A 26,618-nucleotide genomic window follows, 5' to 3' on the forward strand; every position below is an offset into this window, starting at 1 on the left:
AAAGCTTAGCTCATAAATTTAATTCTTTTACTAGTCTTTGGTTGCACTTTGATAAATAAATAGATCATCTAAGATTCAGTAGGCCAATTGCAGCATAATAATAGCTATTCAGAGGCAATTAAACTGCTTTTTTCATGCCGGCATGTGAGCGCGCCCTTTCACAACCTTCAACTTGATTCGTGGTGATTCAAAATTAACTTAAAAGTCTTGTTTGCTGACAGCTTAAAGCTTAATTGACTGAAAGCCAAATAGAGTGTGTTCTGTATTCAGCACTAGAGCTATTGATAAAGCCATGTGTAAATTGCGCATGTTGAAAGACACCGATTGGGCCCCCTGTTCTCGTATTAGCCCACAACTTAGCATTGCTGCACAGTCAGAATTGCTTTGTCAAGCCTTTTATCACATCAGGTTAACTCTCTCTGGAGTTCCTCCAGCAGCTGCACTCTAGTATTGAGCTTCTGCAATACAGTAGGGCCTGTTATAATTTTGATGCTGATTTGTGCTTTCCTTGTTGATGGCGTTCTTTTGCTTTTACTTCTAAATAAATTGGTAAATATTGGTAACGTCTAAAATGATATGTTCTGCATTTTTCTGAGTAAGATGTATATAGTAGTTTCTCATAATTAATACGAATATACAGATTTAAACCAGAAAGTGAAAAGCATATCCTGTTGATTATACCATTTGGAAGTGAAACCTAATTGGAGATTCAGTGCTCTGTAATCATAATAAAATATACATGCATGTTAAACAATATTGGGTTAAAGAATCAAGAAATTGCTAAAAATGTACCTATTACTATTTGTGAATCTTAAAATATTTGTGCTGACATACTAGCCAATAATATTTAACTTTACATGTAAACCTCTGACTCAGTCTGTGTTTCCCCATAAAAGATTCCATGCTTTAATATAACGGGTTAAATAATACAGAACTGTATAATTGCATGTAATAGTCATATGTTTATATTAATAAAATATGTATGCATAATAGACCACAAAATTTGCTTGGGTTTTTACATTACACCTTTGCACAGGGAAAATAAATTCCAGGCCCTTTCCTGTATTTGTTACATATCCAGTTTATTCCCATTGATATCACTGGGAATTTTGGTGCTCAAGGAATATAGAATCAGCTTTAAGAAAAGGCTGAGAATCTATCACTAAATATAATTGCTGTTTATTACTTTTGAGAAACTAGGTAGGTTGAACTGTAGCTACTTGTGTAATTCTGAATTTCCCTTTCTTTTATTAATTTGCCAATCCATACTGTTAAATAATTCTAAATATATTTCTGCTATGCTTCCCCGTAGTGGTATTCACCTTTCCCTTTTCACAACTTTGGCACCCAATTTTTACTTTATAATTTTACCTTTTAAGTTTTCATTTGCGTAGAGGTAAACATTTTCTTAAAATTAATTTACAGATACTATGATGAGACCCACCATAAAAATAAATACATCCTATTGTTTGTGTGTAGTAATAGTTGGATCATTTCACTGTCAAATTGATTTAATTAAGCATTTTAAGATATTTAATGGAAATAGAGTAAAACAAGCCATGGAGAAATGTATTTTAATCATACTAAAATTGGGATTTTAAAAAAATATATATTTTAAAAAGTGTTTTTCTGAAGCTGGATGTGTCAAAATTATATGATGATTGCAATGTTGTTGTAGCTGTCTTGGTCCCAGGATAGTAAAGAGACACCCATCTTGTCTCTAAAATTGTATAATGACATTTGAAAGTATCCATTCTGCTGATAACTTTTAACAATTTTGCTTACAGGGAAAAATAAATTTTAATTTCTAAAAAAACAGCTTAGAATCTGATATTGCTGTATCTCTTATTGATTTCCCTGCAAATCATGGCTATCTAATTTTACCTGTCTTCTCAATGATTTCTAGTAAGAACCTGGTCTATTCATAAAGAATCAGGATAGGTTGCAACTCATTTTCAAAACAACTATAATTTAAAATAGTTTTACTCTTACATTCCTTTTCAGGAAAATAGTAATCATGTTTCAGTAAAACCACTGTGAATCTGAATTTTATATTTGAATGTTTTACCTGTGTCCAGAGAGATTTGATATTCAAGAATGAATTGTTTTTACTGATGAAGTGATGAAGTTTTGGGGTTTTTTGTTTTGCTTTGGTTTGGTTTGGTTTTGGTTTGGGGTTTTTTAAATTATTTTTAACAGTTAATCTAACATATCTTTTAAAGCATTTAGGAAAGCATTTTTATTTTTTGTTGTCTAGCTATTAACTACATGCAAACTAACTACTCTCTTTTCATACACGTACTTGCTGACAAGTGACCTTTAACTATTATTTTGTAATATTTCATTTCCTTGTTAGAGTTGTAGGTATTGATATTTCTAGCTGTGTTTTTAAAGTAGCCAGAACTGATGCATTGGCAAGAAAAGAATATTATTGAGAAATTCTAGTATCAATGTACATGTACCTCATGATTCATTTTTCAATAGTCATATCAATTTAAATACTGTCACACTGTAAGAATATAATTTCATTAATCTGCTAATTCAAAAAGAAAACAGGACAAGGTATTCTAGGTGTGGTTACTCAAATATTTAACTCTGCCATTTCTTGTTTAATGTATGCTTAAATATACTATTAACTCTGACACAAGATATTGTTTAATTATTGCTGTTTGTTAATCTTATAATTTATAGAAAATGCATTTATATATATATAGGTAGATATTTTTATTTACTGTATTTTCTATAGTATTTTGCTGTTCACTGGACTATTATTCTGTACTGTAGCATTCTTTTTATGTCTGAATATTTCACTCTATTGAATTTCAAGGAGCATAAAATGGATGAAGACGATTCTTTCTCTCAGAGCGTAGACCAGTGAAAAATTGTCCTAGACAAAATGGATTCTTTACAGTTTACATTGGGAAAGTAGGCCAAATTTCTTTTTTACTTTAATAGAAACAAAATAGAATTTTCCTTTTATTTACAGTAGAACCTCATACTCAAAATATCCCAGTTCTGTGAGGCATATATTTTATGTATGTTATTCTATTTCTAATATTATTTTTATTGTTATGCAATTCTGTGAGGCTTAAGATTTTATGTATGTTAATTGTACATTTGTGCAGATGATATTGATGAAATAAGGTATAGATTTCTAACATATTACAGCACAATACTGAGAAATCTATGGAATTTTAAATGCTGCATACAGATGCACAATTTTATCTAGTAACTGAAATGACAAGATCATCATACAGTAAATATTTGTATAATTTAATTTATAAATGCATGGTAAAATAAACAGATGTCAGCATAATAAATACAATACACTGGCACACTTAAATTAATTCTCAACTCATTAAATAAATATTACATTATACAGCTTTTAACAGAATTATATTAAACTAATGTAATGATCACTTAGTCAGACTTACCAATGAGAGATACACATTGCAAGGCATAATAATTAATCTGTGGTCTTGGATTTTAAAAGAGAATAGGGAATTTCCAACACACATACTTTCTAAATAAATTGTTGGTGAGCAAAAAAAGGGTTCATTTAACTGGAAAGAAAACAATCAACTGTATACGTACATACCAAAAAGGAAACATTATGGCTTAACATGCTATTCTGAATTAAATAAATATTTAATTTTTGTTCCTTGTTTTCTGTAGCTTGTTAGGGATAGCCAGTGCCCGGCAGTAACAAACTCAGTATTTCGCAGTTAAAGGTGAAATTAGTTTGTTGTGATTAGTATAGTGCATTCTCATTATAATTCAACAATTAAAGTCCAAGTCCGTGTTACCTGTAACAAAACAGGCAACAGAGTGAATCTCAATAGAAATCCATGGATAGATTAGTACAGTTTTTAAAATCTCATCTGTCACTGGTCTAAATCTGAAGTTTAAGGCAAACTGAGATTAGGAAATGCCGAGAATGACTGACAATGTGCAATAAGATATGAAACAGTTTCAGCAAACCGTAAATATATAACTGAATATAAGATTACAAATAGTATTATATTTTGACAAGACAACATACAAATCATTTAATCTTCATGGATACCTGGAAGCTATGTGCATTCAGTGAAACCATGCTATTCCAAGGTATGTTGTAACAAGGCCATAAGCTGTTAAAGAGAATGGTATAAACATCACTAAGTGCTAATGAGTACTTGGTAGTCTATAGTAATACTTTAGTGAATGCTGAACAAGTTTAGATGTTAAGCTTTTTAGGAAGAATGAATGATGGCTAATGATTATTTAATGACAGATCCCTGGGCTGAAAGGCACTTAGGACTCAAAGTGTACTGCAAAGCCAATTTCTCAAAGCTTCAGACAGGTTTATTTGGTCTCACCTTGAATAAAACACTGTTGTATTGGTTTCATTGGTGTGGATTTAAACACATTATCAGCTTAGAATAGCAGCAGCTACACCGCAGAAAATCAGTGTCTTAATCCTGATGGTTGCTGTTAGCTACTCTTAAATGTTTTGGTTACAGATTTTTGAAATTGCTAACAGATTTAAACTTGAATATTTCAATATTAACTCATTAATAAAGACATTGAATTTTGCAATCACATATTTCAAGGAGTCCATAATGAATAAGATGAAATGAGCTCACTAGAATCATAAGGATTTACAGATGGGTTCTAATCTCATACTAAGATTTCCGATCATACTTTTTATTAGTGAATGTCTATGCTGTTAGAGACAAAGCCCTTCAAATTAGAACTTTAAACTAAGGTACCTTCTGCTCATTTCTGGGGCTTTCTTGGTGGATGTAAATGATTGCATGATTGTTTTTGGAAAGAATACACTCTAGTATTCTGGTCAGTTTTTCGTTTTACCATAAGATGTTTTAATATTCTGTGCTATGTTTGAGATGCTTCATTATGTAGTCACTATATTACTGGTGTCCAAATCATATGCACCTCAAAAAGGCAAGTCATGCTGTTTAAAAAAATTCTGTTGTAAGTGTTACAAAAAAATTCTTCTTTGTATTACTAATATAAATGGCTATTCTTGTTAACCATAGAATGTTTCCTGCAAATGAAAGATATTGCAATTTTCTGTACGTTTTAAATGTTTAAATATAAAAGAACTGTACATGGTTTGAAATGAAAATTAAATAGAAAAAATCTTGACTTTTACAATATTATAGTATATTGGTAATATATTATAATATTGCCACTCTATTACTTTTCTTTTTGGGGAAAAATGTGCCACTGCCCTGATCTCATAACTAATGTTTCATAAACTGAATTTTTAAATCGTGTTTTGAGTGCTCTCAAGCTATCTAAATACACAAATCTCCTTTCTAGAAATTGTACACTCTATCAACTGCAGAAAAGTTTGGTAAAATCAGTGAGATATTTTCTTTAAAAACATGAAATTTTGCTTTCTTATTTCTACATTGCCCAATGTGTAATATTTTAGTAGCCTCTATCTGTATATAAAACAGAGAATCATTAAAAACACTAATTAGATTTTTAAATTGAAGTGCTTGTACTTCTGCTGAGCAAGTTTTATATGAAACGCACAGAATTCTAGAAGGTGTGCCACAGGAGTCCAACACTTTATAAATGACTACATGGTAAACTACTCTTTCACTCTTATTACCTACTGACCTTAATTATTATTTCAATTATATAGATAATTAAAAGACTGTTTAATAGCTAGACTGGTAGCCGTGTAGTTAGTGCATTAAACTGTTGCATGAGACCCATGTTTAATGTACAGTCTTAATCCCAAGCCAGCCTAATATGGGGGGGCTATGAAAGTATCAGATCAAGGTGTTTCTGAGCAGGGAGCACCTCATATTGACCCCAGTTTTACAAGGACTGGCACTGATTTTTCTCCAGTGAGAATCCAGTCCAGTCTCTTAATATTGGGGAAAGAAAGAATAAAGAAGTCCATTGATTGGCAGTAGAGGAGAAGAGTTCTCCATTGAGGGTCAAGGAAAAAAATAGTAGTTTACTCATTTAAACTTTTAACCTTTTATCATGCAGCATAAGCTTTTGAATGTGCTGTCACGACATGACAGATAGGTGCACCCACATAAGATGTATGTTTACTACAGGTAGCCATTAAATGCTTAACAGTGCTAGTATATATTATCATTGTTGGGCTTCAGAGTTAACAGTCACTGAGAAGTTCCTCCCTCTTTTGTTGTTTGTTGTCAGGCTTCTAGATTCAAGATAGCACTGAAGTGGTTTGCATCCAAAAGGTTATGGTGACAGTCAAGCTACAAACTAATTTAAAACAAAATTAGAAATCAAAAAAGTAATCATCGTAATAAGTTGTATAGAAAACCAGTTCTGGGGATATCTCTGCGGACGCACTAATGGTCTCATTCTTTTCTCACTTGCACTGGTGTAAATATCAGTAAATCCATTGAAGTCTACGTAATTACCCCAAGCTAAAATAGTTATAGGTAAGAGGAGATTCCTAACTCATCAGGTATATGTTGGAATTTCCATCTCCATAGAGGGTTTTGCCGTATTTAACAGGTATTTGTTGTGTGCTCAGCCAAATAGAAAGCTGAAAGAAGAGAGGAATTGGTTGAAAGGAGCAAACTATACATATTTGTTTGTTCCTCCACCCCCTTCCTCTATGCCGTCCCCCCCAAAAGTTGGATGCATAAGTTAATGTTGCATGAAGGCAGCTTAACTTTCATATCCAGCACTTACTCAGCAGATCAACACACTGTGTTTCACGGACCTTGGCAGCATTACAAGGATGATATTTTCACATGACTGTTCTTTTACTATTTTTCCAGCATTCAGTATTTGAGGTTTCTTGTTGAGAGATTTTTGTTTAGCATTAAGCATGTACATCATCTGTTTACATCTATCCCTTATTCTAGAAACCTTGTTCTGTTCTCTAATGACACTGCAAGTAGTATATAAATGTGGTAAGGGAATTTTGAGAACTTGTTCCATACGTGTGTTTGGGGGTAAAAGTTGTAAGTGGGAAGAAGTCACTAAATATCCTTGCCCCATTTCCTTGGAATGACCTTTTGCAAAATATGTGACGTGACACTTCTCAAGCATTTAAAGAGCCAGAATCTGAATTAATATGCGTAGAACCTCATTTCTCAATTGTAGCAGTTCTCTGGTGTCAGAATTCCATCTCACGGTGAAGCTGTACTGTAAATTAATATTGCACCACGTTATTAATTATAATTCCACTGTGAGGTTGGCGCACAACAGGAAAGAGTCATTGAAATGGGAGGCTTAAACAGATTTTATGGGACCAAATTTATCCCTGATGAAACTCCATTGAGGCTCTACAACTAAGATCAATAGACAATTATAATATAAATGTAAAGAACTTCAAAAAGTAGAAGTTTATCTCCATAATTAGGATAGTCGTGGTGTAGAATCCATAACTACTCTTAGGAGAAAGTGACATCTAAGAAAATGTGACAACGTATTTATTCTGACAGCCATATGTAAGTGACCCATATTACTTAGGACTTATGTAAGTATTGAGAGAATGATGTAAAATCTTGTGACAGCGATGGTGTTGATTCTATTAAAGTTTGAGCTTGTTTGGATTTCTAATTGGGCAATGGATATGATTAGTTTAGAAAAGAAATACACAGGATATTCAGGCCCCACATTAGAAAACTTGATCTAGTTAACTAGGGCGGCTCACTTTTATTATGTACAATTACTAAACATGGGCAGGACATTTATAGTCCAGCAGGGGTCATGATGCACATCTATAATCTTCTCCAGTTCAAAAATAAACAACACTCCAAAATATCACAGGGTGGGTTTGTGGAGGAATTTTGTCTGTTCCGTCAGTGGAAGGAAACTACCAACATTATGAATAGCTAAATTTTCAGGCCCTCCAAATATTTGTACATAGTAGAAAGGGCTACTTTATTCATTTCATCAATGAAAGAAGGAACCGTAACTCTCTGGAGGCTAAATCAAGTGAATTATATTGTCTCTCTTCCCACTTTTGGCAAATATTCTGCTACCTCCCATTCTGAGTATTGCTTTATACTATTATTTTTTAGTTCTGGTTTATTTGAGACATTATTAACTCTTTATAAGGTTTGAAAAGCATTGAAATATTGTAGACATTATTATTTTCTTCTACTGTGTATTGTCTTAGGAGCTAATTATCTGGGAAAAGTTGTAAGTTGGCATTTGGCTTTCTGTTAAATGTTCTGATCAACTTCAAATGCTAGTTGTGTGCATATGATTTGCAAATTTTTAAAATACATTTAACTTTAATTTATTTGCAATATAGATAGGACACTAAAGGTTATCTGCAGTGAGTTACACTTTTAACAGCTTATTACGAATGTATTGGGTTAATGTATATGTTGTGAGAAAATTGTTTTGCTTTGTCTGAGGAAGCATTATTTAAATTACCCAGCTTTAATTTTTGTGTAAATGTTATGTGTGGGGGCTTGAAAATAGCCTTTTTGTATGTTTAGATTTTCCAGTAGTTGTCAACGTTAAACTGCAATTATAGAATTTATTTTCATCTCACATGAATGTAAACAAATCCCATACTTCATTGTAGTTATTAGGTATTCGGTTTATAAAACTTCCTATCTTTTGAAAACTATCTCCAAAATTTCAAGTCCACAAAATGTGTCATTGGTTGTTGCTATTAATCTCTGCTTTTACCACATTGTTTTCTATATGCTTTTCTTTACTGAAAAGAGGGTGAAAGATGGAGAGAGCATGATAATGGCAAACAAGGAGGATATTTTTATTTATTTTGGGTGAAATACTCTTGAATGGAAGATATGTGCCCTGAGAATATTCTCATTGAAAGTCGTTCTCTATGGGTAGTGCTTTCCAAATCTAAATTACTGTGTTCAGTGTTTAATGGTAGGTGCTAGAGAAGTTGCTGAGATAGATACAAGAATTGAAAGTAGCGTTTGTTTTTTGGGTAAGGTGCTGGATTGAGATTTGGGTTCTAGGCATGGTTCTCCCCTTACTACTATGATCTTGGGCAAGTCACTTAATCATGCTGTGCCTCAAATCTCCATCCGCAATGAATTTGCCTGTCATCCTTGCACAGGGACCATTATAATCTCTGTATCATTCCAATTATAGTATGTGTGCTGCCAAAGCATGAGTAATATAGTTCTTTTCTCCCTCCCTTTGTCTTTCCTTTCTATTTAAACATTGATCATGTAATGGGTTCTCCACTGGCAGACCCCCTGCACCCACACAGGGCCCCATTTGTTTAATTAATTTGCTGTGTTGACCAAACTTGTTAAAACTGTTTATTTCTTGTTTTGTTTGGTAGAAAGTATTGTGTATGTGCATTATACATAATCATGCCCAAAAAGTCTCTCAAAAATGACAAGATATGCTGTGGAAAGCAGAGGCTGAAAGCTTGATGTTTGTTAGTTTTCTCCACTGAGGAATATTATGATATAGATGTTTATTGATAATGATTAAGTCTTATTAATTACATTCACATGTGTAGCATTCTACATAAATGGCTAAAATATGCAAGCTTATAGTCCACTGTAGCTTTATATAACAGCTTTATATAGTCTCGTAGCACTTGATGAGGGCACAGTTGGATAACATCCTGGGTGAACTCAAACCAAAAAAGGTATCCACTCTGTGATCAGAATCCACTACATTAGCAACATATGTTCTTATGGTTTATCCTTACAGTAATACGTTGTCCTGGCATCTACTTCTCTGAGATTTTAATACATAATACAATAACAGAGTACCATCAATATGTTCCTAATAGCAGATATAAAGCATCTGGTAGTAGTCCATCTCTCATAAAACTGCCTTTAGCCTTAATTCAAATTCATTGATTCCTATTCCAGTTAAACCTGAAGAACTTAATGTGTCTTTTAATCCTTTTATTGTAAGCTAAGATAAAATTAATTTTAACCTAGAACTCTGCAGAGCCAATTAACATGATCTTTAGAGTTATTTAGTAAAGTGCTTCAAACTGTTAAATTTATCTTGACCTCGTGGTTGCACTCTGACTGCTTTTTAAATGAAGTAATCAATATCTCACAGCCCTTTAAACAGTTTAAACTTCTCAAATATTTTACTCATATTTTTATTTAAACAGCTTAGAAAAATATTTACTCATATTAAGGTATCTGTAGAGACAATTGTTAACTACTAGCTTCATTTTAGATTGAAATATATTTTAATATATGTGTTCATTTTGCTAAATCTGAGAAAATGAAGAAATCTCACTTCTATTTGTGTGTAATACAGAAAGTGTGTTATCTATATGGTTTAAAATGTAGAACATTTTCTCCTTTCACCGTTGTAGCTTCTTTTTTCCACATAGAGCTATTTGAGGTTATTAATTTTCTTACTGTGATAGGGTGATCAACCGTCCTGTCAAGAAAATGGATCTCTGTGTCACCCTTTAGCATGATTAAATGGAGGCACGTCGCTGTGAGAAAATACCAAATTTTCATGAGACAAATGCAACTGTAGAAAGGACTGTTTTTATAGACATTTCATTTTAAAATCTCCCATTTGGCTGTCAGTTTATTTGTAGGAAATCATTCCAATTAATTGTATATTCCTACTAATAATTCAAAGAAAGTAAGGGCAAAAACAAGTGCTCACTCAGAGATTTTTTTTTTTCCTTTGAAGGAGGGAAAAAATACAGTGGTGAGAGAGAAGGAGCAATTTATGTTGGTACAATGAGTTGCTAATGAGACTGTCGGAACTATATTACCTTCATCCTGTTTTGGTCACAGCATTTACTGCTTTATTAACAAAGAGTCAGATTCTTACAATCTAGAGACTCTTGAGAAGTACAGTTGTAAGAATTGCTGAGATTTAAACTCCTATATGCTTAATATAGGCCATGAGTGGCAATGTCAGCCAGTGAATTTTCATTTATAAATTGTAAGATAAATGCATAATAGCTTACTTTTTAGAATATAATTAAAATATCTGGCAATAGGGCGATTGATACTTTAACTTCAGAATTCTGGCATTATGGGACACGCACCTGTTAATGGGTTACTTGTTAGTTTAGGGGTGAAATTTGACAGGATTATTGGACATGGCTTATGATTTTGAGGATATTGTTTTAAAATACAGCCTTCACGATACAATAAAGAGTTAATTCAATATTATTGTAATCAAACAGAAGGAAGAACAACAAGGTGGGGGCAGGAATTCACCAAGTGCCTCTGTTGTTTAATTTCCTACTGGAAGCAGCACATGTGTTTTTTCTTTCTTTCTTTTCTTTTCTTTAAGCAGTGGCCATTGCAGAGGCTGAGCGGCTGGGGTCAATGCCTTGCCTATTGATCAGTATCCCTGCAGTCCCCTGCTCCAGCATCTGCTTCATTGGCTTCTTTCAGTGCCTGCTTCAGTACATTAGAATAGAAATCCATAACCAGAGCTGTGCTCATCCAAGCAGGGGAAGAAACTAAATTAAATGGTATAAAACAATCTTGGATCAGGAGTTTGTGCCAATTCATCTTGATCTAAGATGTCACACCGGGCTCTCTGTCTGAGCACCTGGGCTAGAGGCGGCCATAGTGAAAATAGATGGAGCCGCGATCATTCATTTGTCAGCTAAGGAGCTCGGCAGTGGTTAGCAATTCCCTTCTGCAGAGGTCAGCTGACAGAACAATCAGTGCAACTGCAGAATAGAGCTTTCCTTTGAACTATTGTTATGGAGCATGCTTCTTGCTGGGGCTGGGGGAGGGGAGCATGGTTTGCTTCATGTTCTAAGTATGCTATATAAAACACATAAAAGGATAATATATTTATATATCAAAATATCAGTACCATTTGTGTGTTGTATATCTTAATTATGTATATATGAAATAAGTTATATACAAATTAAAATGTTTAAGTATCACTTTGTTTATAGTAGATTTTCATCCTTCTTTCTGGGAAGGCAGTGGCTATTGATTTTTTTTTTTCCCCTTAGCATTGTTAAGGTTTTAGATTCTTACCCACCCCAACCCACCTCACCCCTTTGGTTGGCATATCATGGTCGTAGCCACAGCATCGTTACCAGAATTTGAACTACATTCTAATGGGGATTCTTATACTTGTTTTTTTTTTAAAGTAATATTTACTTTTCTATCAGTACAGTAGTATGAAATTCACTAGAAAAGCTAGACATATAGTAGATACTCACTAATTCACACTTCATTATTCAAACCCAGTATTTTCTCACAGTATACCAGGTGGTCTCTTCCAACTTCTCCACAAAGATTTAATTGCAGAGTGCTGTGGGAGCTAAGACATCATTACTTTTGCAAGATATATGCCAGTGAATTTGCTGGTGTAGTGTGAGTTATTGTTATAAGTGTATCTGAACTATAGTTGTCAAACTATATGAAGAAGGTACATTTTATGATGAAGTATCTTTTTTTGGTGGGGGGGGTTAACTGTGGTTGTGCGGTTACTCACTAAATCACCAAATTTGGTAATCTGCAGTACTTGAGGGAAATAAAAAGGTTGTGTGTGATATATTGGATTATTAATAACTATATTTGAAAATTTGCAGTGAGACTTTTCCCCTTGTTTTAGCAAGCACATTAGTTAGTATACTGTAATTACTGTGATGAAATCGATAATTATTTGCCAGGTACTGTTGCTGTGGGTTAAAAGTAATCATCAAAAAAGAAGGGGATGGTCGCTTAAATAACAGGCTGCTTTTTATAACATGAAAAATATATGTATTTTAAAAAGTCTATATCCTAGACTATTTCTGTGAAAAAAACTTGTTTGTCTTCAATCAGATTAATGCTGATGTAAATAAGAATCACAATCATAATTTGCCTTTCAGAGAATACTGATTTAATAACTACAGAATCCTAGAAGTCTTTCACTCTTTTTCAATGAACAAACTTGGAGGTACTATGAAATTAAAACTTCTTTTCCTATAAGAACATGCTACTTTTCTGTAGGTGGCACTGAAGACTGAGAAAGGGGCAAGTCATGCTTAAATTTTTAGCCTGGACTGGGGATTCTGGAAGACAAAATTGAACCAGGACCAATCACCTAAAAATTGTCTGGCTCTACGTTTTCCTGTAGGGAGAAGGAAGCATAGCAAACAAGTGCCTTGAGATTGAAAAGAGAACAGTTTTGTCCTCCTGTTTGACCTTTGATATGTATTTGATGTTCATGACCACTCTCAATAACATTTTCCCAGCAGTATATGTTTGAGTAGCTGAAAAGGACGGTTTTGTTATAAATACGAAAAATTCTCATAAATGTGTACAATTTGATTGGGATGGCCTTCCACTTCTAGTATTACTGACCAGTCATCCTAATGCTCTTTATTTTACATTTCAGGTTGTTTATCTGGTCTCCCACAAATGAAAAAAATATCTACATCTTATGAAGAGAGACGGAAGCAAGCCACTGCTATTGTCTTGCTAGGAGTGATTGGAGCAGAATTTGGAGCTGAAATTGAACCTCCAAAACTGTTGACGAGGCCACGCAGTTCCAGTCAAATTCCTGAGGGATTTGGTTTAACTAGTGGTGGATCAAACTATTCCTTGGCAAGACATACTTGTAAGTATTCTATGTTGTGTCCTCCATTGCTCTTTTAACCACATCATAACTATTCAGTAGGTTTTATTTCAAAACTCCTTGTTCACTAATAATCTCATTTTCCTAGAGTAAGGAAAAGGAACCAATTTTGAGAACTTAGTCAACATACTAATATGAAGCTATCAGGAAATTATTTCTGAAATATGAAGCTGAGCAATATATGAAGTTTATGAATATATGGTGGGATTTTCAAAAGCACCTGAGGGTTCCCCTCCCATTAAAGTCAGTTGAATTATTTCAAAGTTGGACTTGTAATGGGAATTGGTTGCCTAACTCCCTTACATGCTTTTGAAAATTCCAACTAGATAGTGTAGATTTATAAGCACCCAAGAGTGCATGTGTGCATACCACTGCTGCTGCTTTCCTCTCAAAAATACCTTTATGGCCTAATGGAAAAAGTACTAGATTAGGAACTAGGAGACTGAGTTCTGGTCCCATCTCTTTCACTGAATGGCCTTAATTTTCAGTACTTCACAACTCTTTCTGAGCAAAGGCTGGCAAGTATAATTTACTTCCTTCCCTTATACTTTATGAACGAGGATCAGTTAAGTCACCCAGGATCCTATCTGGCAGAACTGAAATAGGACTTGCATGTCTGATATGACAGAACAAAGAGTTTGGCAAGGTTACTGAAAATGTGATGGCTTCTGAGGTCCAATAAGATCTGTGCTGTCATAGCAGGGGGTCTCAAACTTTTGTACTGGTGACTCTTTTCACACAGCAAGCTGAGTGCAACCCCCCCGTATAAATTAAAAACATGTTTTAATATATTTAACACCATTATAAATGCTGGAGGCAAAGCAGGGTTTGGGGTGGAGGCTGATAACTCGCGACCCCCCATGTAATAACCTTGCTACCCCCTGAGGGGTCCTGACCCCCAGTTTGAGAACCCCTGTGTTAAGCATATTGAACCCTTCATAGTTGGGTTCAGAACAGGACATGCCCTGCTGGTGCTGATGGATCTATCCTGACTGTGGACAGGAAACAAGCTTCTATGTTTATATTGCTGTCTGCCACAGTCAGTGCCAGTGAATGATCATTTGATGCTAACACTCAGTGGAACCTAATAGGAGCAAATGTACATTGGGTGCATTCACTTATCTTGGACAGGTTTTGAGCGCTGTGGTACCTCTGACAGAAACCTTATTATGTGAAGTGCAGGACCACTTAATATTCTCGCTCCTCTTCAACATCTTCATTGGACTACTCATATAGATCTTGGGACACCATGGTACCACCAGCACGTGGGTAATAAGAATAATTTGTAATAATTATAATTAATAGAGCATGAAAATATATCTCTTCACTGCACAAGTGCAACATCTATACGATGATGACCCAGTACTTGGAAAGAGTAAGCAAATGGATTGAAAGCATTCTAGTGCTTTGACTCAAACACAGTCCAGGAGAGAGATAAGTGGTTATGGTAGGGAAAGGTGAAAACATTATACTGAGCTTACCAGTGCTCTAGCCTACAATTGGTTCAGGCCTCAAACTCATGCTAGATTCTTCATTTCTTCTGGATGTATGGTACAGTTACAGTGGTGAGTAATGCTTTTTTTTGGTGTTCACCTATCTAGGAAATTGTCCTCACAGTGGAATTCTAGTTGCAATGATCCATGCATTTGTGACCTTCAGGCTGCACTTCTGCAGTGCTTTGCACCTAAAAATGAAAATGCTGACCCTGGACAAGCTCCAGTCAGTTCATAATGCAATGTCCTGCCTACTTAAGATCAGAGGTCACCAAGGCTTTGTCTACTATAGCGTGTCTGAAGATATGCTGTTTTCTCTTCATTTCTTACCCTCTTAATTTTTCCCCTTTACAGGGTAAAGTATCAGGTGCATACATGAGGTTAAACAAAGAAATCCTCTTTGTTTAAAAAAAAAATTTTTTTTTCTCCTCTAAAACTTACTTCTAATTTCTGCGTAGGTAGTTTTGCATCAAGGTTGTTTTCAAGGATGAGGTATTAATGAGTCACTTTGTTGAGTACTGTGAATTCTCCTAAGATCCAGGAAAATTATTATCTTATTTTAATATCCAAAAGCACGTTGTTGAAGGAGCTCTACAAGTCAAAGGTACACAAGGAAAAGCCACCTAGCTGGCTCCTGAAAGGGAAGAGGAATACCTATTGAGAGAACAGATGCACTCAGCAAAGTATAGTTAGTTACACCTCTGGTGTTTATGGCAGAGACGAAGCTCCTTCACTCATGTCAGTTTTTGGCAAGTCTTTCAATGGTTCCCCAGCTGTGGTTTTTCAGCTCAGCTTCCACAGCTCTTCACCATGTTGTTTTTCTGCAGCCTCTTTTTCACTTGCCTTCCGGTGTCCATCTTAGTGCTATTCTGGTGATGGAATCAGTTTCCATCCGAAGCACATGGCCAATCCATCTCCAATGCCCCCTGCTAATGATGGTGCTCATATCTTCTTGGCTGCACTGTATGAATAGGTCTTGGTTTGAGATTGTTCTGAGCCAAAAGATACAGAGGATTTTTCTGAGACAGGTTGTATGAAATGAAGAAAGTTTGGACATATCATGTTTTTTCGTCCCCAGCATTCTGTACAATGACGTAGTGTTGAAAGTACCGCTCTAAATCTTAAGTTTGGTTTCGGTGTTGTATTTTGATGATTTCCAGACTGTATTTAAGCTCCTGAAGGTGTTCTGGGCTTTATTGATTCTGTTCTGGGTATCCTGGCTTCTTTCACCATCCTGACTGATGGTGCTGCCCAAGTATGTGAATGTTTTTACATTGGTGAGAACGTGATAAATGTATTGGTGATGGTGAGGCAATATTAAGGGTCATGAAATCTGTCTTATTGCAGCAGATTTTTCAGTCTGAGTTGCTGCCTGTATGCGTTGAGTTGGGTTGTTTTTTCTTGTATATGGTGTTGAGTTGCAGAAATAAAGTATCTTGATAACTAAATGACTGTTTCTTGGAGCAGCTAGCCCTGGAACCCACAAGAGGACAGGCAATTATTGATGTAGTACTAAGTGGTGAATATAGTTGGACCGCTTGATAATAGTGACCATAATATAATTAAATTTAACATCTCTGTGGTGGGGAAAACACCATAGCAACCCAACATTGTAGCGTTTAATTTCAGAAAGTGGAAAATGAGGAAGGTAGTTAAACAGAGATTAAAAAAGATAGTGCCAAAAGTGAAATCCTTGCAAGCGGCATGGAAACTTTTTAAAGATACCATAATAGAGGCTCAGATTAAATGTGTACCCCAAATTAAAAAACACAGTAAGAGAACCAAAAAAGTGCCACCATGGCTAAACAACAAAGTAAAAGAAGCAATGAGAGACAAGAAGGCATCCTTTAAAAAGTGGAAATTAATCCTAATGAGGAAAATAGAAAGGAGCATAAACGCTGGCAAATGAAGTGTAAACATATAATTAGGAAGACCAAAAAAGAATTTGAAGAAGAGCTAGCCAAAGACTCAAAAAGTAATAGCAATTTTTGTAAGTACATCAGAAGCAGAAAGCCTGCTAAACAACCAGTGGTGCCACTGTGCGATTGAGATGCTAAAGGAGCACTAAAAGACGATAAAGCCACGGCTGAGGATGTGAGGAAGAATCCCAAACCTGAGCCATTCTTTTTAGGTGACAAATCTGAGGAATTGTCCCATATTGAGCTGTCATCAGAGCAGGTTTTGGAACAAATTGATAAACTAAACAGTAATAATTCACCAGGACCAGATGGTATTCACCCAAGAGTTCTGAAGGAATTCAAATGTGAAATTGCAGAACTACAAACTGTAGTTTCTAACCTATCATTTAAATCAGCTTCTGTACCAAATGACTGGAAGATAGCTAATGTGATGCCATTTTTTAAAAAGGGCTCCAAAGGTGATCCTGGCAATTATAGGCTGGTAAACCTAACTTCAGTTAGGTCTTCAACTGGTTGAAAGTATATTAAAGAACAAAATTGTCAGACACATAGATGAACGTAATTTGTTGGGAAAGAGTCAATGTGGTTTTTGGTGAGGCATGATATCCCTCTACAATTACTAGAATTCTTTGAGGAGGTCAATAAGCATGTGGACAAAGGTGATCCAGTTCATATAGTGTACTTAAGTTTTCAGACAGCCTTTGACAAGGTCCTTCACCAAAAGCTCTTAAACAAAGTAAGCTGTCATGGGATAAGAGGGAGGATCCTCTCACGGATTGGTAACTGGTTAAAAGACAGGAAACAAAGAGTAGGAATAAATGGTCAGTTTTCAGAATGGAGAGAGGTAAATATTGGTGTCCCTCAAGAGTCTGTACTGGGAACAGTTCAATTCAACATTTTCACGAATAAAGGAGGAAACAGTGAGGTGGCAAAATTTGCTGATGACACAAAACTACACAAGACAGCTAAGTCCCAAGCAGACTGCAAAGAGCTACAAAAGGATCTCACAAAACCGAGTAACTGGGCAACAAAATGAAAGATGAAATTCCATGTTGATAAATGCAAAGTAATGCGCATTGGAAAACATAATCCCAACTATACATATAAAATGATGGGGTCTAAATTAGCTGTTACCACTCAAGAAAGAGATCTTGGCATCGTTGTGGATAGTTCTCTGAAAATATCCACTCAATTTGCAATGACAGTCAAAAATCTATATAAATCCCTGGTAAGTGCACATCTTGAATACTGTGTGCAGATGTGGTCATCCCATCTCAGAAAAGATATATTGGAATCAGGGCTGGCTTTAGGCCGATTCCCGGGAATTGGGCCCCGCGCCTAAGAGGGCCCCATGCCTTAGGTGCCTTTTTAATTTTTTAATATTTTTTTTTTACTCACCTGGCATGCGCGGAGGAGGGGTCCAGGTCTTCAGCCGCATATCTGCGGCGAGAGGTAGGGGTCCACTCCGGGTCTTCAGCAGCATTTTGACGGCGGGGGGCAGTCTGCTCCAAGTCTTCAACGGCATTTTGGCAGCGGGGGGGGGAGTTCCTTGGTGCTGCGGAAGACCTGGATCGGACCCCCCGCCGCTGAAGTGCTGCCAAAGACCCGTAGCGCGCGCGCACACACGCACGCACACACACACACACACACACACACACACACACACACACACACACCCGCTGCTGAAGCCTCGGATCACCACCAGGTATTTGAATCAGGCCCTGCAGTTCGTAAAGCCAGCCCTGATTAGAATTGGAGAAGATTCAGAAAGGAGCTTCTTGAGGTCTGGGTGTGTGTGACTTTATTTTTCAAGCAATTTGGTAATACTGGTTTTCCTGAAGAAGGCATTAAGTATTAGCAGGAGGCATAATTGTTCTTTGCTGGGTTTCAAGAGCCAGGATCACCATGGCTCCATTTCACAGGTTGTAGCTCTAATATTTTCCAGGGCTTCTTTACCTTCATCCTGTTTGATAGAGTCAAACCCTGGCAGAGATGTTAGATTTGACAAGATGGCCTGGTCAGAAATGGAATTTTCTTTCCTAAGATCAACCATGTATATATAAAACTATCAGCAAAGTACTCTGAGCACTCTTCATAGTAATCAGTGGTTGGACGATGCAATCAGGGTTGGTTAGCCAGTTCACTATGCAGAATGTGATTCTCCTGTGTAGACGAGCAGAAATTTCCTTTTACTTCATTTACTGCACTGGTGTGGTCTTATAAGAATTGTTTGATCTTGGTAAATGGATTTGAAATGTGTTTTGCTCCTTTGGGATTCTACCTTTCTGCCTGTAAGCTTCATCTGTGAATCATGGTGATCTTATTGGTTGGTGTGAGTGAGCAGATTGTGTCCAAGACACTAGTGGTAGAGGACATCAGGTGATTTTCTAAGCTACACAGTCTTCTGCTTTTCCTGGTGATACATCATGTCTGCATCTCCTCTTGTGGTGAACTTAGGCAGTTTCAGGAACTGGGATGACAGAGTTCTTGGAGACTATCACTAAGAATAGATTCATAATCTAAATGATACATTGGAGATACAGGAGAAGGGGAAGGTGACCCATCAATGAAGTATTTGGCTGATGCCATCCACTACACTTGCTGCCCTTAAAAGGGCAAATTGTTAGTACCTGTTCTGACACAGTTTTCAATATGTTTTCACACTTAACTCCCATTTTGGTGGTTGTATTTGTCCCAAGTGACACATCTAAGGGCTCCAGAGTTGATTTTTCTGCTCTGTGCAACAAAGAAGCTAAAAAGACTGACTTTGATCTAGGTAAGAAAGGTGATCTTGGGTACATTGAGAATCTGTGTAAACAATTAATGCCATCATAGCCTAATATCAATTCCAGTTTCAGGACCCATGACTTCCTTTCCTTGATTGTTTCCTGGGCTAGCAGAAGAAGATGCCAAAAATATTGCCGTTGAGGATTTCTAGGCATGTCCTCATGCTCTACATGATTCATCGGAGAAGTTGGCAAGAGTTGTGGTATTTGGCATCATTCTAGGCAACTGGTATTGGTTTATGTTCACAACCTCTTCCGATCCTTTTGATATCAAGGGTTTATGAGCAGCAAAATGAAAGCTTAGGAGATGATGAAATGGTCGGTCCTTGATCCTAGGGTCTGTCTGGTTGAGCTTGATTTTGTACAGGACCTCAGTTTGGAGAGATAAGATGGCCCTGTTTAATTATTAGACTCAGCTTGGAAGGGGTCCTGGTCTGCCTACAAAGGGCTGTGAGAACTTAACTGGGAGAGGGAGTGTTACAAGAAAGTAGTTTTTCTTTGGCAGGCCCTGGAGAAGCGTAACTTCCAAACAGATAACCTGGAGGATGATTGAGGAGGGTTGCAGGAGCAAGACTGGCTCCTGTGACTAGTCCTGGAAGAATGAAGACTCCCAGAGAGGAAAAGCTTTGAAGTGATCTGTAGGAGAGCGGGAAAGAACTGACAGGTGAAAGACCCTTTTGTTTAGATTGCACTTGGGACTGTTTTCTAAGTTTGTTCCCAGTGCTAAGCAGGTTATCATAACCTTAGTCCCAGATTTGGACCTTAGCGTCCAAAATATGGGGGTTAGCATGAAAACCTCCAAGCTTAGTTACCAGCTTGGACCTGGTACTTGCTGCCACCACCCAAAAAATTAGAGTGTTTTGGGGCACTCTGGTCCCCCTGAAAAACCTTCCCTGGGGACCCCAAGACCCAAATCCCTTGAGTCTCAAAACAGAGGGAAATAATCCTTTTTCCCTTCCCCCCTCCAGGTGCTCCTGGAGAGATACACAGGCACAAGCTCTGTGAATCCAAACAGAGTGATTCCCCCTCTCTGTTCCCAATCCTGGAAACAAAAAGTACTTTCCTATTCCCCCAGAGGGAATGCAAAATCAGGCTAGCAATCCAACACACAGATCTCCCTTTGATTTCTTCCTCCCACCAATTCCCTGGTGAGTACAGACTCAATTTCCCTGAAGTAAAGAAAAACTTCAACAGGTCTTAAAAGAAAGCTTTATATAAAAAGAAAGAAAAATACATACAAATGTTCTCTCTGTATTAAGATGATACAATACAGGGTCGATTGCTTAAAAGAATATTGAATAAACAGCCTTATTCAAAAAGAATACAAATTAAAGCACTCCAGCACTTATATTCATGCAAATACCAAAGAAAAGAAACCATAGAACTTACTATCTGATCTCTTTGTCCTTACACTTAGAAACAGAAGACTAGAAAGTAGAAACTACTTCTCCAAAGCTCAGAGAAAGCAGGCAGGCAGACAAAAGACTCAGACACAAACTCCCTCCACCCAGAGTTGAAAAAATCCGGTTTCCTGATTGGTCCTCTGGTCAGGTGCTTCAGGTGGAAGAGACATTAACCCTTAGCTATCTGTTTATGACACGCCCCCCAAATTGCAGACAGTGGGGAAGCTCACTGGCGGCGATTTCCTTCTAGAACTTTAAAATAAACAGATTAATACAACACATGCACCTTTACATACCCCTAAGTATATAACTAACAGACTTCTACATTTTAAGAACACTTTTTAACTACTGAATTCTGGGAAACTCTCACGGGAGAGTGCATCAGCTACTTTGTTAGAAGCTCCTGTGATGTGCTGAATTTCAAAATCAAAATCTTGGAGAGCTAAACTCCAACGAAGAAGTTTCTTGTTGTTCCCCTTGGCAGTATGAAGCCACTTTAGTGCAGCATGGTCAGTTTGTAGTTGGAACCGCCGTCCCCAAACATATGGGCGTAGCTTTTCCAGGGCGTACACAATGGCATAGCATTCCTTTTCACTGACTGACCAGTGACTTTCCCTCTCAGACAGTTTCTTGCTGAGAAACACGACAGGATGGAAGTTGTGATCTGTTGCTTCCTGCATGAGCACTGCTCCTATACCACGCTCAGATGCATCCGTGGTTACTAGGAATGGCTTGTCAAAGTCCGGGGCTCTGAGCACAGGGTCAGACGTGAGCATCGCCTTAAGCTGGGTAAAGGCCTTTTGACACTCATCAGTCCACTTAACTGCATTTGGCTGGGTCTTTTTGGTCAGGTCGGTCAGTGGGGCAGCGATTTGGCTGTAGTGTGGTACAAATCGCCTGTAGTATCCGGCCAAGCCTAAGAAGGATTGGACCTGCTTCTTTGACTTTGGGACAGGCCACTTTTGGATAGCATCCACCTTGGCCTGTAGGGGGTTTATGGTTCCTCGACCCACCTGGTGCCCCAGGTAAGTCACTCTGTTTTGGCCTATTTGACACTTTTTGGCCTTAACAGTTAGTCCGGCCTGCCTGATGCGCTCAAAGACCTTTTCCAGGTGTAGTAGGTGTTCGGGCCAGGAGTCTGAAAAAATGGCCACATCATCGAGGTAGGCAACTGCAAATTCTCCCAGTCCAGCTAGTAGACCATCTACCAGCCTCTGGAAGGTGGCGGGTGCATTTCGAAGGCCGAAAGGAAGGACATTGAATTCATACACCCCCGCATGGGTGACGAATGCTGACCTCTCCTTGGCAGGTTCATCTAGCGGTACTTGCCAGTACCCCTTGGTTAAGTCTATTGTAGAGATGAACTGGGCACGTCCCAACTTTTCCAATAGCTCATCGGTACGTGGCATTGGATAGTTGTCCGGACGAGTTACAGCATTTAGCTTACGGTAGTCCACGCAAAAGCGTATTTCCCCATCTGGTTTGGGTACCAGAACCACTGGAGATGCCCATGCACTGGTAGATGAGCGGATTATACCCATCTGTAGCATGTTCTGGATCTCCCGTTCTATAGCAGCTTGGGCATGAGGAGACACTCGGTAGGGTGGGGTTCTGATTGGGTGAGCATTACCTGTATCAATGGAGTGGTATGCCCATTCAGTCCGTCCTGGGGTGGCTGAGAACAATGGGGCGAAGCTAGTGCACAGCTCCTTGATTTGTTGCCGCTGCAGACGTTCCAGGGTGGTTGAGAGGTTCACCTCTTCCACGCCACCGTCTTTTTTCCCGTCATAGTAGACACCGTCAGGCCACTCAGCATCCTCTCCCTGGACTGTAAACTGACAAACCTGTAAGTCTCTGGAATAGAAAGGCTTGAGAGAATTAACATGGTACACTTTAGGCTTTAGTGAGGAATTGGGAAATGCTATGAGGTAGTTTACAGCTCCCAGGCGCTCTTGGACCGTGAATGGCCCTTCCCATGATGCTTCCATCTTATGGGCCTGTTGTGCCTTCAAGACCATAACCTGGTCTCCTACCTTGAAGGAACGTTCTCTGGCATGTCTGTCATACCAGGCCTTTTGCTCTTCTTGAGCATCCTTTAGGTTCTCTCTAGCAAGGGCTAAAGAGTGTCGGAGGGTGCTTTGTAGGTTGCTTACAAAGTCCAGAATGTTAGTTCCTGGAGAAGGCGTAAACCCCTCCCATTGCTGCTTCACCAACTGTAATGGCCCCTAGCTATCTGTTTATGACACAGGTGCTCCCTCTCTAGAGATTACTACCTAGGAGATTTTCCCCATGAGTTGGGTGAGGGAAGCAGGAACTGAGGCAGGGTGAATAGTGCCATAGAGGGCCAGAAGGAGGAGCTGCAGAGGCCATCCCTATCACAGCTTGGCTAATCTATATATTTTTTATATCATGGTGTATTTCTAGAGAAGTTATATACTGTGAATTTTTCAAAAGTAAAGGAATGAAAAAAACAATATGTAGCCAAAATATAGAATATTTCACACACACCCTTAAATTGAGACTAGCACATTAAAAGTAATAAATTTATTTTGGCAACCTGTTAACTTAATATTGTAAGTTCTTTTAAAATTATATAAAATGCATATATCATGTTATACTATATTTTAGAAAATATCTATTAATTGTGATATTTCCAGTCTGTGAGAATAGAATTCTTTAGAAATTCACACAGTGACTTTGCCTGACATCTCACATTAATCTGTGTTGACCTTACAAATGGTTCATGAGATATTTAATTATAAAATGCCACCCAAGGAATTTCTCATTACAGATTCACCACATCACACCTAAACTGCAGCTAATGCTATGTTTATAAAGTTAATGGGCTGATAAATCTGGATGACTGTTCAGTCCTGAATATGAAAATACTCTGCTCCATTGTTAATGTAGTATATTTTTCAAAACACTGCTAGCAATATAGTTATTAATTATAAGTGTTTTGCACTTTAACTCAGTCAGTGTCATGAATGACAACGTATTTGAGGTTTTTGAGGTTTTTTTGTTTCATTTTTGCAGATTATCTACTATCTTTCAAAGGATAACTTTGGGTTTCTCTTGCTACACTATACAAGCTGACAATCATTCCAACTATTGTTCCGTGCTGACTCCCAACACTTCTAAGCTACTCCTGAGTGGGGGTTCTAGTCTGTAAACATCTTGAGGCTACCATTTTCCTTTTTACACTTCTCAACCTCTAACAGCAGCTGACTTTCTGACTGTTTTCTAGCCAGGAAACTAAGCAAGCGAAAATTTTGACAGGACACGTGTGCAATAAAAAAAAAAAACACATTAAAAGAATGTTAAGCATACAGAGTCAAACACTCCAAACCTTAGGAAAGGCCAGTATTAGGTTGCCCATGAAACTTTAATTTGGTTCCCTTCTGCATTTACATAATGGTAGTCCTTAATTACAAAATCATATACTATATAGTTTGTTTGGTAAAGTTATAAACAACTGAAAACAGGGTTTTAAAATAGGAAGTGTTAGGCAACCTGAACTGTGGGCATCGCTATCATCTTTGCCTATAGTAAACATAAACTAACAGACTTAAAAAGGGATAGAGGATGAAATTATATTCTGTTTTGGTCACATGCAATCCTAGTGAACCTTTTACTGGCATTGTAATTGCAATCTTAACTGCTGCATTTGCTTGAGAAATAACAGGAATGATTAGAGGTGGTTCTGTTAGTGATAACTGTACTTAAGATTGCCTAACATTTTCCATTATAGGACCCTGATGAGGGGAAAATACATTGTTTTGTCCATGTTTGAAAAAAAAAAATCTTACAATAGTTTACTTGAGAGTTGTATCACTCGTGCTTTGAAGCAGGGAGTTGATGTTGACAGGGATGTGTGAGATGAACCTTTTGCTGTCCCTTTGAAATAATCATAGTTTGCTCATGCTCAGTAGAGACTTGTTAGAGTTTGGTAGCTAAATTCTCCAAAAATTCCATCTGCACTGGGCTGACTCCAATCCAAGTCTCCAGGGCTGAACAGGACTGTACCTTCAGTTGCTCTTCCTGACTGCTGGAGGCCACTGTGGCACCAGATAAAGGAACTGAGAGAAGAAAGGTTCTCTCCTGTGCTCCCAGTGCTCCCTCTGTGGGCACCCCAGACAACATGGAGGAGGAGGTGGAAGAAGGCACCTGACGGACAAGACGTGGGAGGGAAGACTGGTACTGGGTGGTGGGGAAAAGAGGAGGACAGGAGACTGGGACAGCAGGGTGAATTGAGAGTCAATGTGGAGAATTTGGAGGGAAGAGATTGGGACTGGATCTGGATAAAGAGTCTCACAAGAGAAACTGGTTCTAGTTTAGTGAGGGGACTGGGATGAGGAGGTAGGATAGTATGGGGAAAAATTGGATGAGGAGCTTTGGATGGAGGAAGCGAGAGAGCTGGCACAAGGACAAACTGGAGGGTACAAGGTAGACAGAAGGGATAGGGCTTGTGGGGAACAGGGACAGAAAAGTCTGTGGCCGCTAGCGCACACTCCTCTCCAGTTGGTGGAATGGAACACAAGATTCCTGAGTGTCATTTTTCTGCTGTCTGAAAACGTCTGTGAAATCCACTGGCAAGATGAAGGACTAATGCCAACATAATGGCTTGTGCACATGAAGGGTGGCAATCTACTACTGCTGTCAGTTACTGTGTTAACTCAGATGGCAGAGGTCTATTGTATGGATTTGAAGAGTCCAACTGCTGGTGATCCACATGGGCATCAGTACAATCGTACATGATGGAATTTAGGGGGGCGTTCAGTTTACTTTATTAAAATCCTAGGAAATTACATACACACACTCTCCATTAAAAGAACTTTAAGGTTGCGAAGTCAAGCACTCAAAATGCCAGAATTAAAGTTGCCTCTACAACCTTAAGTTGGCCCCCTTGTGCAGGTTAATAATAATAATAAATATATAACAAATGGAAGAAAGGAGAAGTAGATAGTAATTAATACAAATCAGAAATTAGGAATAGTAGAACATTTATAAGGAAAGCCAAGGGCACAAGGAGAAATCCATAGCCAGAAGAGTTAAGCAATATAAGGAGGAGATAATTTTAATGTATTAGGAACAAAAAAAATCCTAACAGTATTTGTCCATTACGAGATCCAAATGGTAGAATTATCAATAATAATGAAGAAAAGACAGAAGCATTCAATAAATATTTCTCTTCTGTATTTTGGGGAAAACAGATGATGCAGTCTCATCTTATGGTAATACCTTTTCCTTTGTACTAGTATCACTGGAGAATGTTAAACAGAAGCTACTAAGGTTAGACATTTTTAAATCAGTAGGTCCATATAACTTGCATCCAAGAGTTTTAAAAGAGCTGGCTAAGGAACTTGCTGGCCAATAAGTCTTGGAGCACTGAGGACATTCCAGAACACTGGAAGAAAGCTAGTGTGTCAACTTTTAAAAAGGGTAAACAGGGTGACCTGGGCAATATATGCCTGTGAG

General features: G+C 37.6%; 2 protein-coding genes and 1 pseudogene across 8 annotated transcripts in view; 1 reads left to right on the plus strand and 2 right to left on the minus strand.

Annotated features, from left to right (window-relative positions):
* Positions 1-26,618, plus strand: part of WDR7 (WD repeat domain 7) — a 367,588-nt gene that overhangs the window by 205,676 nt on the left and 135,294 nt on the right. For all 7 annotated transcript variants that reach the window (XR_007773255.1, XM_050944630.1, XM_050944631.1 and 4 more), the window contains one exon: positions 13,300-13,521. Coding sequence is in view for 6 of the 7 variants with exons in the window: in XM_050944630.1 (XP_050800587.1) it covers positions 13,300-13,521 (222 nt within the window). In the remaining variant the exon portion in view is untranslated. The remainder of the gene's footprint in view (positions 1-13,299; positions 13,522-26,618) is intronic.
* The window catches only part of LOC127046995 (uncharacterized), a 441,735-nt gene that overhangs the window by 108,228 nt on the left and 306,889 nt on the right, over positions 1-26,618 (minus strand). The window lies entirely within an intron of this gene.
* Positions 9,012-9,110, minus strand: LOC127048555 (uncharacterized; annotated as a pseudogene).

Source organism: Gopherus flavomarginatus, chromosome 3, assembly GCF_025201925.1.
Source record: "Gopherus flavomarginatus isolate rGopFla2 chromosome 3, rGopFla2.mat.asm, whole genome shotgun sequence".
Lineage (NCBI taxonomy): Eukaryota > Metazoa > Chordata > Testudines > Testudinidae > Gopherus > Gopherus flavomarginatus.